Raw genomic sequence first — 13,729 nt, 5'->3', positions numbered from 1 at the left:
TGCTGGTATGTAAAGTTGATAAATGGTGGAGAGAAGAAAAAAGTGTAAACTAATATTAGATGATAAAAATACTTATTAATGTGCATATTAGATGGCTGAGTGAATCTAAAAGGTTATAGTCACTATTCAATTATATATATATATATATATATTGAATGATGTGTTGTCAGGATCACTGAGCCATCTTTATCAAGTCTGTTTGATCCAACATGTTAAATGGTTGAAAGAAAAACATGAAAAAAAAAGGTAATCTCTTTAACCAAGTTGTCATCTAGTATTATATATATAAGAAAAAATTGAAATCAGTCGGTTATGGCCGGTCACGCTAAAAGCCGTTGCAAAAGATGTAACTTATGGGTCTGCTTGATAGTCCCAGATTTAAAATCTTAGGTGCTTTGGGATTACTAAGGGTCTCAAGTCCAAGAATATGATGTTATTAACACACGAGTATATGACGCATATGGATATGAAATCATCTACTGTTTATTTTAAACGTGCATTTCAAATCAAACTTAAATATAAAACCAAAATGGAAGGCTATCAAACAGACCGATAGAGTTTTACTTTTAGTGGCTCGTTCAACAAGATTCGGTACCGTGTTTTCTCTTTCAGTTCTCCAGAAAAACAATAAAAAAAAATTAATTGCTAGCGGTGGGAGCAACGTATTTACTTCAAGTCTTAAGGTAGGAATCGATGGTTCTGTCAAACTTAAATTTGTGGTGCGAGTCACACACAGCCAAGATCAACAGTCCTCGACTTTCCCTACTAATACCTTCTGCTGCAAACACTGTGGCAGCAGAAAATCGTGGGAAATTCTTCTCAATTTGACTTCAGATTATAAGGCACTCCAATTCCTCCTCCCTTTCCCTGCGACAAATTGTGTGAACCACCAAACACCATCATGGTGAGGATTTTGCGTCACATGTGACGTAGGCTTCAGTGCGCTCAAGTACTCGTGCTTTCCAAAGCCACGGCAGAGAAATGTACTCGCAGCACCTACCCGGAGGCCGAGAAGAACTTTTCCTTTTAATTTTTTCTCTCTTGGGGTACTAATTAAAAGAAATCTTGAATTCTTTAAATTTAAAATTAATAGTAAAATGATATCTATATATATATATATATATATATATATATATATATATGGACAGCTTCTTGACAAGCTCACATGGGCTCTGCGCCTGATCAGATGTGATTCGGAAAAAAGTATGACAAGATCTTCAAACCAAATCCGGCCGATTTACAAAGGCAAGTACAATTAATCACCTGAATTGCAGTTGTATTATGAGATTCAGCATTGGAGATGCATGATGTTGATGAGAGTGGTTGATGACTGCCAAATGCTAATGACCCATGAGACATTAAGACGCAAGGCCGGTGGGATGTCATGAGCTACACCAACAATCCAATTATCAAATTCCTTATTTAAATATTTTTATATTTTTTATTTTTAAAAAAGTCTACTCTGACTTGCTGGGAACCCGACCACAATGATTTCCTTGTTATGCCGCTGACATAGAAAACCATGTTCCTGCAGTTTAATCTCCATTTTTGTTACATAAATACTATTATTTTTTGACCTATACAATTTCTGCCCTTATAGGGTCTTTCGAGGGTATTCTGAGTCAGTTCCTATCTATACCACATGATCTCTTATATAGACGATAACAAATAATTTGCTTAGAGAACTTAACTTTTTTGTTTGTGATTTTGTGTAACGTCTTCCTTTCACTCACACACAAACACACACACATGAGTACCAAGGCTAAGGAAACCAATACCTAAGAAAAAAGAAAAATTAGTGTTGTAATGTTTAAAGCGTAATCACAAATAACGTTTTGGAGTTTTCAACAGCAAGGATTTTCTAGAGTATAATACGGCGAATTAAAAAAAAACAAGAAAAAAATAAGGTAAATTTTAAAAAATTAAAAGAACTAAAAATGAGAGAAAAAATAAAATAAATATGAAATTAATAACACAAACATCAAAAGATAATTAGTTTTGCAACAAATAAAAAAAATGAAAAAAAACTGTTTGGCATTGGAAAATGAAAAAAATAAAAAGTAAAAAAAAAAACACATTAAAAATGCGTTTTTCGTTTTTAACGTTTTTTAAAAGTTTTAAATGGTAATTTAATTTATCGTATTTTTTCACATTTTTTTTTTCGAAAAAAGCGTTTTGTGTGACACTAGTACTCTAAAGTCTATAAACTTGTAAAAAGACACTCAATGTTTCAGATAAATTACCAACAACTTTTAAAAGTCAAAAAGATAAGTATTTAACTCTTGTCAGGATTAATTATCAAAAAGCTGTTTAGTAATAAGTAACATTTATTTCTAGCATAAAACGACAACACAACTCCTGAAAAACAAAAGTATCTTCTAGGTTCTTTATAAAATGTATCATTGCCACTTTATATCAAGAAATAGCGATTTCAATCCACCTCTTTAGATTTTTCTTGTTTCAAAAGTTGAACTTACATTTGTCAACTTTTAAAAGATAAGCGGTGTGATTTCTTATTTGTTACATGTCAACCTTTTTTGTAGTTTTCTTAGTTACATAGTTAAAAGTGCATATGTGTGTGTATACGCGTGCGCAAGTGTGTGTGTGTGTGAGAGAGAGAGAGAGAGAGAATATAAGAGAGAAAAATATGAATTTAAACGCCATGTAGTCAAAAAAGTTTGGGGTAGCATTCAAAGAGTAAGCCTTTTGGAATCAGTGTCAACTTAGGGAATGAGGATATCGAATAACAGTATCTGATCTTTATTTTCTTATCCTCAACTTTCGAAAGCTCTGGCTATTGCCTTGAGTATCTTCCTTCCATAAAACATGATTTAAAGGTCAAGTAATCATAAACTAAGTTGCAAGCAGTGCGGCTTTTCGAATCTATGTGAACTTCATGATATGAAGATATAGAGAATAAACAAAACGTATCTCATCTCTCTATCTTCCCACCCTTGGGCACGTTATTCTAAGCTCTTCTTCTTATTATTCTTTCAACATCTTCCTTCTACAGTTCTATCACTTCTCATGTGGCTCATGAATCACTGTTTCTTGATGCTCCATTCCCAACCATGGTCGTTGCGGATCATATCATCCATGGATGATACAATAATGCTAGAAAAGAAGACGTGCCGCATCTTACCTCATAAGTTTGATTAAAAGCATAGTGCACATGGAAATCGAACTGAGTCTACCTGCCTACTTGCTTGTCAATTGTATCACCTATTCATAAAAGAGAAAAGTAAACGTTAGATTGATTCAGGAAGAAGCAATACTTTTCCATCTATTTGGAGAACTACCGTGGCACTATTTATTCAGTCAATTTTCCTCATGGCGGGCGGAAGGGCGGCTCACTTGGGCCCTGACTCCACTTCAATTTAAAAAAAAATTACATGTAAATTTTAAAAAATAATATTTTAACCCGTGTCAAAATTTAAAAGCTTTAATTCATAAAAAAATTTATGGCTCAAGCCCCTGCTCAAAAGCATAAAGACTCTTATGCTCCCATTTCACTTAAAAAAAACCCCCAACTCCATGACACACTTTTAGGTGCATGGCATGCAGAGAATCTAGCCATTCTAAGAATAACATTAACCAAACTGCAACTCGATCCTTTTATCGATTTGAAATAAGAAATTCATTGGTCCAAACCGCTCACTCTTGTTCTCGATCACCGAAATACAATACTATACAAGGTATAGCTTGGGAACATTAAATATAAGATTGTCACAAGCTAAACAACTTGAAGCAAAATACTATAGGAACTTGGTCCCAATCGAATCCATCTTTTCTGCATATTAATATTACAACTCAAGAAAGCTTGAACAATCATATATATATATATATATATATATATATATATATATATATATATGTGTGTGAGATTCGGGTTAGCCAACCACTCGGCATTTAGGCTGAGGAGCAATCATGGGGATGGAGAATACAATTCTCCGAGTTGCTTTGGATGCTTTATGATTAGTCATACACAGTGACATGGAGAGGACGAAGTTAAATAAGAGCCGATGCTGCTTGGTTTTAGCAGCACCAACCATTAGTGGTCTAGTGTTGGGGTGATGGGTTTTTTTTTTTCTTTGGGAAGGCCGAGAACTGCCGTCCTTTGGTGTTATAAAATAGTCGAGAGCCTACGTGGTAGCGCGTCTTTATATACCAACCCACGATCGAGCATCTACGGCGTCACCCTCCCCATAGTCCACCTAATCAATTATACCAAAGGACTTCGATTTAATTAAAAATTAATTGAAATCGAGAGTACTTTAAGACCGTGTTTGATAACAAGAACACGGCGAACTGTAGTGTTCCCTAAATCTACTAAAAAAACCGTACCACATTCCAAAGAACACAGTGTTCTTGCTACCAATTTAATCTCAGGCCCTTGAGTGGAAGACCAGACAGACAAGACAATGCATTGAAGTGTGGGAAGCGTATTGGAGGAACAGTTTTGTACCGACGCCATTATTGAGTGAGCAACAGTTCAATCTTGTGAGGATCGATTGGTGAACATGTTCTTCGCAGGGCAACCTGTTCGGTGAATCGGCTAATTCGTCGACTCGGTTGAATTAAGTATACCCAAAAAATATTTACATTTTATTTCTGAAAAATAATTAAATGTGTATTAGTTAAATCTTAAATTGAATATGTAAAAGAAAAGTTTAAAACGGGAGACATTACGCCCTTAAATTTGCCATCGGATCCAATCGGTGTCCATTTGAGTTAGACTATTCAAGCTGATTCTGACAACATTGACCGCAACCACCTTCGATCCAACAACCCTTTAATTGAAGGGCTTAACTTATATATATATATATATATATATATATATATATATATATATATATATATATATATATATATATATATATATATATATATATATATATATATATATATATATATATATATATATATATATATATATATATATATAGAGAGAGAGAGAGAGAGCACTTTTATAAGTCAAATGATAACATATTACAATGTTGGGTGAATGAGTTTATGACTTCATTTTCTGCCCGTTGACAGTATATGTATTAATTTCTTGGCAGTGGGCGGCGCCACACCTTTAAATCATGCTTCTTGGTCACGACATTGATCACTTTTCTGGTATATATATATATATATATATATATATATATATATATATATATATATATATATATATATACACAGAGAGAGAGAGAGAGGGAGTGAGTTCAGAAAAGGCTGATCTGAAACAGGATCTGACGTGAAGAAATGCAGAAAAATAAAGGTTGAATGTAAATAATAGATACTGGAAATAAAACTAGAAATAAACGGAACTAATTGAAGAAAAGTTTGGACACGATATTTCTCAAAACTCAGAACTCTATTACAAAACGAACCTCCGGACCCTTTTAATAAAGGAAAGGTGAATTTATGCGGATCTAGATACTAATACATACATCTTATATTATGGATATAAAATGTGGTCTAAACAATAAAACAAGATGAACCTATGATCTAGATTCCAAATCAACCAAATGGTCTCCTTATGATCTAATATAGGTGAAATCTAGATCTATTTTGCTTCTCCAGAGAGAGAGAGAGAGAGAGAGAGAGAGATTAACATAAGATCTAAATCAAAGAAGAATCAATTTTTGCACCCGTAGTCAACTAAGGCATCTATTATTGCACCCTCACATGTAGGTTTCAGAAATACATCTCATGTCATGACAGGCACCACCTAGAGATAGAGTACGCACGGATATATATATATATATATATATATATACGCAATAATTGTCAATGCAAAACTGTGCTCGGACAGAAACCACAATACCAATAACTAAAACAAGAAAAAAAATGAAACAACTGAACGGTCTGCGAAGAAAAGGGGGAACATAAAAGATAATAAATAATGTTTTTTAAGACACAAAAGGCTGAATAAAAGCACCCAAGTTTGGCAAAAGTACATTTTATATTGCTTGATTGAATAAGTATCTGCGCAAGTAGGCGTTGGCCAAGGCACTCTTCCTTCGGCCTCTCTCTCTCTCTCTCTCTCTCTATTATATATATATATATATAAAATATATTATTATTATGCCTGCCATGTCTTTTGTTTATGTTTTCATGTGAGAAAATAAACACCGCATGATCGATTAGGAAGCATTTACGTCAGGCATTCCCATCACGACAAAGAATCCTGAGACTACACCCCACGGAAAGTGAAAGTGAAAGTTATCTCATATTCTTGCTGCTTGGAAGATTGGAAGGACAGCGGTGGATGAAAATCTTTCCACGCATCCTTTGCTCTTTCTTATTGACATTGGCTCCACACAGATCTCGAAGTCTTTTAGATTATTAAGGATTCTGTTCGGGATAGGCATAAAAATAATTTACCAGCGCCCCTCAACTTATTAACTACTTGTCGATGCCCCCTCTTAGACGTGTTTCGGATTTCAAAGGCAGATAAAAAATCTCCGAGAGAACTTCAACCTCCTCTCATTTATTGGGGAGAGAATAATAACATGACTGTTTGTCTAAGGGAATCCGTCTTAGGCGTACGTACAACCATCAAATTTACAATATTTATTAGGGGGAATACGCTTTAAGCGTGCAACTATAAAAAATTATACTCTTATTTCTTTAAGGTTTTAGCTTGTTTCGGAGTTTGTGGTGTTGAAATCATCACTAGTGTTAATTCAATGTGTTTGATGAGGCCGCAATTGTGGTATTCTAGAGTTTAAATTCTCATTTTTTATGAAATGAAAATTGCACTATCAAGCGAAGAATTTTGATTTGTAATTGTAGGCTCAAACTTGAATCAAAATTGTGGAATTGTGATTCTACCTTAGGGGGTGTAATTATATCTTTTTTTTTTAATTTACTTTTGGGTACATGTAATGGTGGTTTTAATTCATCAATTCTAAAATGTTAATCCTTGTTTTATCATTTTCAATTCCAAAATCAAAATTCCAGACTACCAATCACAAGGGAAAAATCGAATTGAAATTTTCATTAGAATTCCAATTCAAGGAGTAGTTTTGTTTCTAGAATTTTAATTCCATAATTCATGACCATCAAAGCCACGAGTCCTAGAATTTTAATAATCTGAAAGTTATTAAATAGATGCAGTTTATACTCTATGCTGAAGACAGTGTGACTGGTTCTTTCACATTCTACTTTATTTCTCCCACTTTACTACTATTATACCTTTTATATATATATATATATAAAAGGTTATTGAATGGTTTATGGAATCATGTAATATTGAAAGCTGTCCAATTGAGAAAATTATATGGTTGTTGATATGAGAAGCAAATACGAACAACCATATTTCTCTCTCTTTTCACTGTAATCTAGGGAACTTTTTGTCCCTAAATTTTGTTATTCATTTCAGCTTGGTGGTGCACTTGAGAGGAGCGCAACAACAGAGTCTTCAGGATCACATTCTCTTCGCCAGATTCTGTAGCTCGTCTTGTACAAAAGGATGTCTAATTTACCATTCGGTTAAGGCATCGTTGTCCATCTGCGGTTGGGTGACTGTGCCGCTTTGTCTTTCCTCTTTCACCCTACCTCCCTTCCTTTTTTATGCATTATACTGTATATTTTTCTTTTGCTTTTTTTTTTTTTGCATTTTATTGACTCTCTCTCTAAATCACATAGTAGTACTGTTCAAGTCTTTTTTTGAATATTTCATGCTCAAGGCTAGTGGGTGATCTTTAAACCTACAACCTGATTTGAAACGCTCAAGTTAAAAAAAACAAAGAATAAATTAGTCAAATGCATTGATGCATTGAAAGAGAGAGAGATCCATCCGTCCACTAAAAAATGATTGCGGAAAACGGAACTGCACAAATTTAATCGGAAAAGAATTCCTTTTCCGCCTCCGGCCAACGAGTTATAAGGTAAAATGTCATGTCCTCTACAAGACACTTTCTAAACTACACAGACGTGCTCAGAGTTTCAAAATTTACGTTTAACCACCTACTCTTCTTCTGATAAGAAAAATTTCAAGTCAGTTGTAAAAAACAATTAACTGGTCTTCACGAAATAACTTTAGCCCGGAATTTCATCGGAACAAGCAGTAAATGTTAGGCACCTCCTGTAAAATATTCAAGTTTGGGTGGCTTTGTTTAAAACTGTGGAAAAAGAGCCCCCTCTCACGGTTCATCCTGTGTATATATATATATTGCCTCCTCGCAACTCCTCATCCCAACACTTGCGCGTATCTCCATCAGACTTACCATCTCTCCTTCCATTCCGTTCTCTTCCGATCCCGTCGCCTGAGTTCCTCTGCCGGTGCACTGGTCGCCGGTGCTGCTGATCTTGAAGTAAGGCTGTATTTGTTCATTCACCATTCTCAACATCTATCCTTTCTTCTCCATCCACCTTCTTCTTGTTGGTCTTTCTTTCTGTTCTGAGTGGATTCAGTCGTCTTTCTCTCAAGAATTACGTTCCTGTTTTGGTGTTACAGTTGTAGTTGGTAAGCTGGATCTTCTTCTTCATCTTGTTCCTTAGAAAAACCTCTAAAAAAATCTCCCAATTATGTAAGTTGGTCTTTGTTTTGCTCCCTCACCTTCAAGAAAAAAAACCCAAAAAAGATATTTTCTTTAGTACTTTTATGTGTTAAGCAATTTGCTTCTGTTGCACTAAATCTGGATTTGCTCTTTTTTGACATTCCTTAGTGAAATCTTTATAAAAGCCTAAAAATCATGTAATTAGTCTCTCGTTCTTCTTCTTGTTCTATCCCCAGGAAAGGAAAAAAAAATTTGAAAAAACAGCAAAAAAAAGAAAAAAAAAAGGAAAATCCACACCCGTTACATGATCGTGGTTTTACTATAGCAAAAACTTTATAAAACCCACCGAATCATGTAATTTCATACTTACCTTCAAAGTCTGTTCTCCAAAAACCAAAAAACAAAAAAATAGAAAACCAAAAAACAAAAAAATGGTATCCTAGTCTCTCTCTTCTAGTTCTTCGTCCTCGTTCGTTTACAGAGATCGAACTCCAATCCATAAAAACCCCACAAAAAAAAGGAAAAAAAAAACCAAGGTTACATCCATGGAGAGAACGCCGGAACCCGAGAACGTGACGCCGGCGGCATCCCCTGCTCCGACGACTCCGGGAACACCAGGCGCCCCGCTCTTCTCATCTATCAGGGTGGACTCGCTGTCCTACGACCGGAAGTCGCTGCCGCACTGCAAGTGCTTCTTCCCCGGTGGCTGGACTTCCAACCACAGCTGCTTCACCGACTTCCCCACGCCCACCGTCTCTCTTACCAGAAAGGTCAGCGACTCCCCTTCTCTCTCTCTCTGTCACACTCTCTCTCTCTTACATATATGAATTTGTGGTCTTATTTTGAGGTTCATTCAAAATTAAAACTATGTTGCAATGACCTCGTATTGTCATACTTTCATGGCCGCTCGTCTGTTACAAGTCTGGATTTCTAACTTGCATTCATGGCTTAAGAAGAAAATGGGAAGGGTATCAAGTTAATGAAACTCGAACCTATTTCATTTTATTGCATCTTTCATACTTAATATACGCAAGCATATGGCACAAGGAAATCACAGAGAGGAATCGTTAAGCCATCCATGTCAAGAACATGAGACAATGGATCTTAAATTACAAAGTCTAGTTTGGAATGCTTTCAAAGGGGCACAAAAGGTCACATTTTACAAAACTCATTTATTTTCCTCCTTTCTCTTCCCTTTCTTTGAAGGTTATTTTATATTCTTAAGAAACAATTGCAACTTATTTTCTACTCCTTATAATCTAATTTCTATATATATATATATATATATATATAATTGCACTTGCCCAGCCAAGGAGGTACTGGCCAAAGATAATAGTTCTTAATAGCCACAATATCCACCAGTGCTACTAAGTGACGAAATGGACTAAAAAGAAATAAAATATAAAGGACAACTACAGTACCTCACTAACTACTCTCTCTCCCTCCTTCATATGGACATGATGTCATGCTGACACTGCTTTATTTTGGTCTTCTGATTAAAAATGCTGTCAAGTTATTCTATCCTTCAAACTTTAAGTTCAAACCAACTGTCATTGTCTATCACAAAGATGAAATGAATCTTTTGTTTCTTAAATTTGGTTGCTATTGTTTCTTTTCTTTTTTTTTTAATGAACAGTTGATTGTATTTTTCTTTTTGTCTCAAAGGATTCGATGTGACAAAAGCCTAAAATCTAAAACAACAAACTGCCTAAACTCCTCTCACTAATCACCTTGGCTGCGTTTGGTGAATACAAGATAAGATCTTTCCCTTTGAATTTTAAGTCCCACATTTTTCAATGTAAAGAACTATAAATCTTAAGCGAAACTGAATCATATCGCATCCACATTAGATCATAGATTTCTAATCAAACACCCCTATTGAAATTATTGGTTTCATTGTTTTCTGGGCACGAGCACCAATGCGGTGAGCTCCTATCTCGATGAGTTCGAATCGGAGGGCTGGTGCTTGTCCGAAGGGGGGACGGGCTCTCGCGAGCCGTCCATCTGCGTACATAGTTGGTGGGCTGTCCCCTCAGGCCTCCGCTTTGTCGTTGGAGTGTTTGGTCTTCTCGTTCCCGGAGTCTCACCTTACCTCAAATGGCGCCTCCGCCCATGCATGGGTCGAATGACTTAAGCACCCCTTGACTTGTCCATAAAGACGACAGTGTCATCCACTCATCTCCAAATGAAACCGCTATTTTTTCGGTATTTCACAAAGGCGGCTGCGTCTCTTAATTTTACGTTTAGCCACTTAAGAACAAAGAAAGTTTACTTTTTACTTTTTATTTTTCTCAGCAAGGGAGAGTAGTTTTCCTACTCTTAAATGAAGTCAGGATTTCAAGTAAGAGTGCAATATTTTTTTTTTCTGTTAAGAAATTACTTTGTTGGGGTGTGTTTGATTGCTTGGAAAAATTATCGAGGCGAATTATATGATGTCTGAATGGTTCAATTCACGTTAAAGTTTAGTTGTTTATGTTGTATGTGGAAGTTGGGGGAGAGTTTGATGTGTACGCCTTTGTGATTTTGGTGCCGGAAGTTCGAATTTTATCCGATTGAAACGGCTCGGCTGTGAATGCAGCTGGGTGCCGAGTTCGTTGGCACGTTGATCCTCATCTTCTTCGCGACGGCCGCGCCGATTGTGAACGAGAAGTACAATGGCGTGGAGACGCTGATCGGCAACGCGGGGTGCTCGGCGCTGGCGGTGATGATCGTCATTCTGTCGACGGGGCACATCTCCGGCGCCCACCTGAACCCGGCGGTCACCATCGGCTTCGCCTCGTTCCGGCACTTCCCGTGGGGCCAGGTGCCCGCCTACATCGCGGCGCAGGTGTCGGCGTCCATTTGCGCCGGCTTCCTGCTCAAGGGAGTCTTCCACCCCTTCCTCCACGGCGGGGTGACCGTGCCGTCCGGCCCCTACTGGCAGTCCTTCATGTTGGAGTTCATCATTTCCTTCAACCTCATGTTCGTCGTCACAGCCGTCGCAACCGACACGCGTGCTGTAAGTTTTCTGGCATCTTCTTAATCAGCCTCTTTGGCCGCATCAACACCCACCAACACACAGTGCTTCAGTTTGATTTTTGTGAGCGCTAAATCTCTTACTTGGGCAGTAAAGTTCCCTGTTGCTCATCCAAAACTATACATCTCACTCTATTTCTTAGGTGAGCAGATGAGTATTCTTCAATAAACATATTAAAGTTAAAATTTAGTGCAAGAATCATCCAATATATATGTCAGTTAGTACGACAGATTTGACATCCTCACCACCTGGACTACCTACCAACTTGTATTTAATTTGGCACTTTCCATATTTTCATTTTCTTGCTCACCATTGAAAGTGATGCACCTTTGCTAGTCACTAACTATGCTTGATATGACCTTTTCAACTTTCTAGTCACTAAGAATGGCCGAGTCTTGGCTGTATCTTTTGGACCGAACACTTGTTTGGCCCCCAGTTTCCATGGCATGCACGCCATGTTGGTGGGCCAGGCCATGCAAACTCCATGAGTGGGAGCCAGAACCCATACTGCTTCAATGTCTTCTTCTGTGAAAATTACTGACAGCTGCTATCGTTGAAACTGTGACAGGTAGGGGAGCTCGCTGGGATTGCAGTGGGAGCAACCGTCATGCTCAACATAATGGTTGCCGGGTTTGTTCATTTCCTTGCTCCTTCTTTAGTTTCCCGTAAGAATGTAAGTTACTGATTAGATTCTAAATTCGTTTATTAGTAACAAGTACTCAGATCCTCACTGATCAGATTCAATTCTCAGCATGCAGTTTCATGATCAAATCTGAATCTGAGTCCCATACATCGAATTTAGTTGCATACAGATATCAAATCTTGTGCTAAGGCTAGTCCAATCTAAATTTGGTCTTGAAACGAGAATCAGATCGAACTCAAGTCAGAACCCAAATCAGATCGTCAGTTAGGCGATCGCATTTGGTCAGGGTGGATCCTACCTGGGGATTACAATTAGGTGATCAACGAGTTGAGCTACTTGGCTTGACTCATGAACGAGTTCGAGCGGAGCCATTTGCTTAACGAGTCGGGTTTGAGTTTATGGGTTGACTCGTTCAAATAATCGAGTTGAGTTCGAGCTCAACATGTAATTGCCGAGTCAGCCTTAATTGAGTTTGTTAAGTCGATATATTCAAATAAGTTCTTCAGTTTGTCGAGCCTTAATCGAGCTCGAGCTCAACATGTAACTATGAATGTCAATTTTATTCAAACGAGTTTGCCAAACCTTAATAGAATCGAACTCGAACTCAACACGTAACATTGAATATCAATTCTATTCAAATGAGTTTGTCAAGCTTTAGTCGAGTTGAGCTTGAGCTCCACACGTAACTACCGAGTCGAGCTCGAGCAGCTTCGGTCGAGCTATTCTTGGGCTCGAGGTTTCATCAGTTAAGCCGAGATCGAGCTGACTGAACTCGGGCTCGTGTTCACCCCTAATTACAATATTCTACCAAATTCGATTGCATTGTAGAAGGGAAACATCTTGTTCTCTATCCTCATCATAAACTGATCACACATATGCACAAAGTATATATTCTGGATATTGTAGCTATATGACCATGATATATATTGAGTTTCATGACTCTCAACTGCTTGGCATACTCAATCTCTCCCTCTTTTTATTTTGGATGAAATGATCAGGCCAGGAAGTGGTGGATCAATGAACCCAGTGAGGACTCTGGGCCCTGCCATAGCAACAGGAAACTACAATGGCATCTGGATCTACCTGATTGCTCCGCCCATCGGGACCGTACTGGGTGCCGCCACCTACACCACCGTCCGCCTTCGCGACGACGAGATCGAGCCAGCTCGCCCGGTCCGCAGTTTCCGCCGCTAATCGTCTTCCCTTAGACTACTGCTAGTAAGAATAAGCATGGTGTGTAATAATCTGGCATGTCTAATGCTTATGACACAGTGATGGCGTGTTGTCTGCTTTTTTCCTTTGGTGCTTCGTTCTGAATAATGTTAGGCCTTGGACCGATCTCTTTAGTTCAGCCATGGCATGTGAAGACTCTTGTGCTGTGAATCTGTAGCAGCATGATCGGTTATGTTTAATTTTAATGAAAGCATCTTTGCTTGGAGTTTAACTTAACTTGGAGCTGATAGAGTGATATCATAGTATATTAATGTGTATGTGAGTCCCACTCGTGTGGCAGACACAAGTGGGCTTGTGTGGGCATTTGCCCACACGGTCAGAACACAAATGCCATTGATGTTT

The 13,729-nt window shown here is 37.6% G+C and overlaps 1 protein-coding gene across 1 annotated transcript; it reads left to right on the top strand.

Moving 5' to 3' along the window:
- Window positions 1-8,191: 8,191 nt before the first annotated feature.
- On the top strand, window positions 8,192-13,603 carry LOC116260383 (probable aquaporin NIP5-1). The gene is made up of 4 exons (XM_031638690.1): window positions 8,192-9,265; window positions 11,074-11,493; window positions 12,080-12,141; window positions 13,153-13,603. The coding sequence occupies exons 1-4, from the start codon at window positions 9,041-9,043 to the stop codon at window positions 13,346-13,348; spliced, it is 903 nt and encodes a 300-aa protein (XP_031494550.1). The 5' UTR covers window positions 8,192-9,040; the 3' UTR covers window positions 13,349-13,603.
- The last annotated feature ends 126 nt before the right edge of the window (window positions 13,604-13,729 follow it).

This window comes from Nymphaea colorata, chromosome 9, assembly GCF_008831285.2.
Source record: "Nymphaea colorata isolate Beijing-Zhang1983 chromosome 9, ASM883128v2, whole genome shotgun sequence".
Taxonomy (NCBI): Eukaryota; Viridiplantae; Streptophyta; class Magnoliopsida; order Nymphaeales; family Nymphaeaceae; genus Nymphaea; species Nymphaea colorata.
Note: the sequence above shows the minus strand (reverse complement) of the source record. Positions and strands in the feature narration are given on the sequence as shown.

Coding starts and splice junctions, on each gene's coding strand:
- LOC116260383 (XM_031638690.1), top strand. CDS start 9,041: ATGGAGAGAACGCCGGAACCCGAGAACGTGACGCCGGCGGCATCCCCT. Junction 9,266..11,073: donor CCGTCTCTCTTACCAGAAAG/GTCAGCGACTCC, acceptor CTGTGAATGCAG/CTGGGTGCCGAGTTCGTTGG. Junction 12,142..13,152: donor CTCAACATAATGGTTGCCGG/GTTTGTTCATTT, acceptor TGAAATGATCAG/GCCAGGAAGTGGTGGATCAA.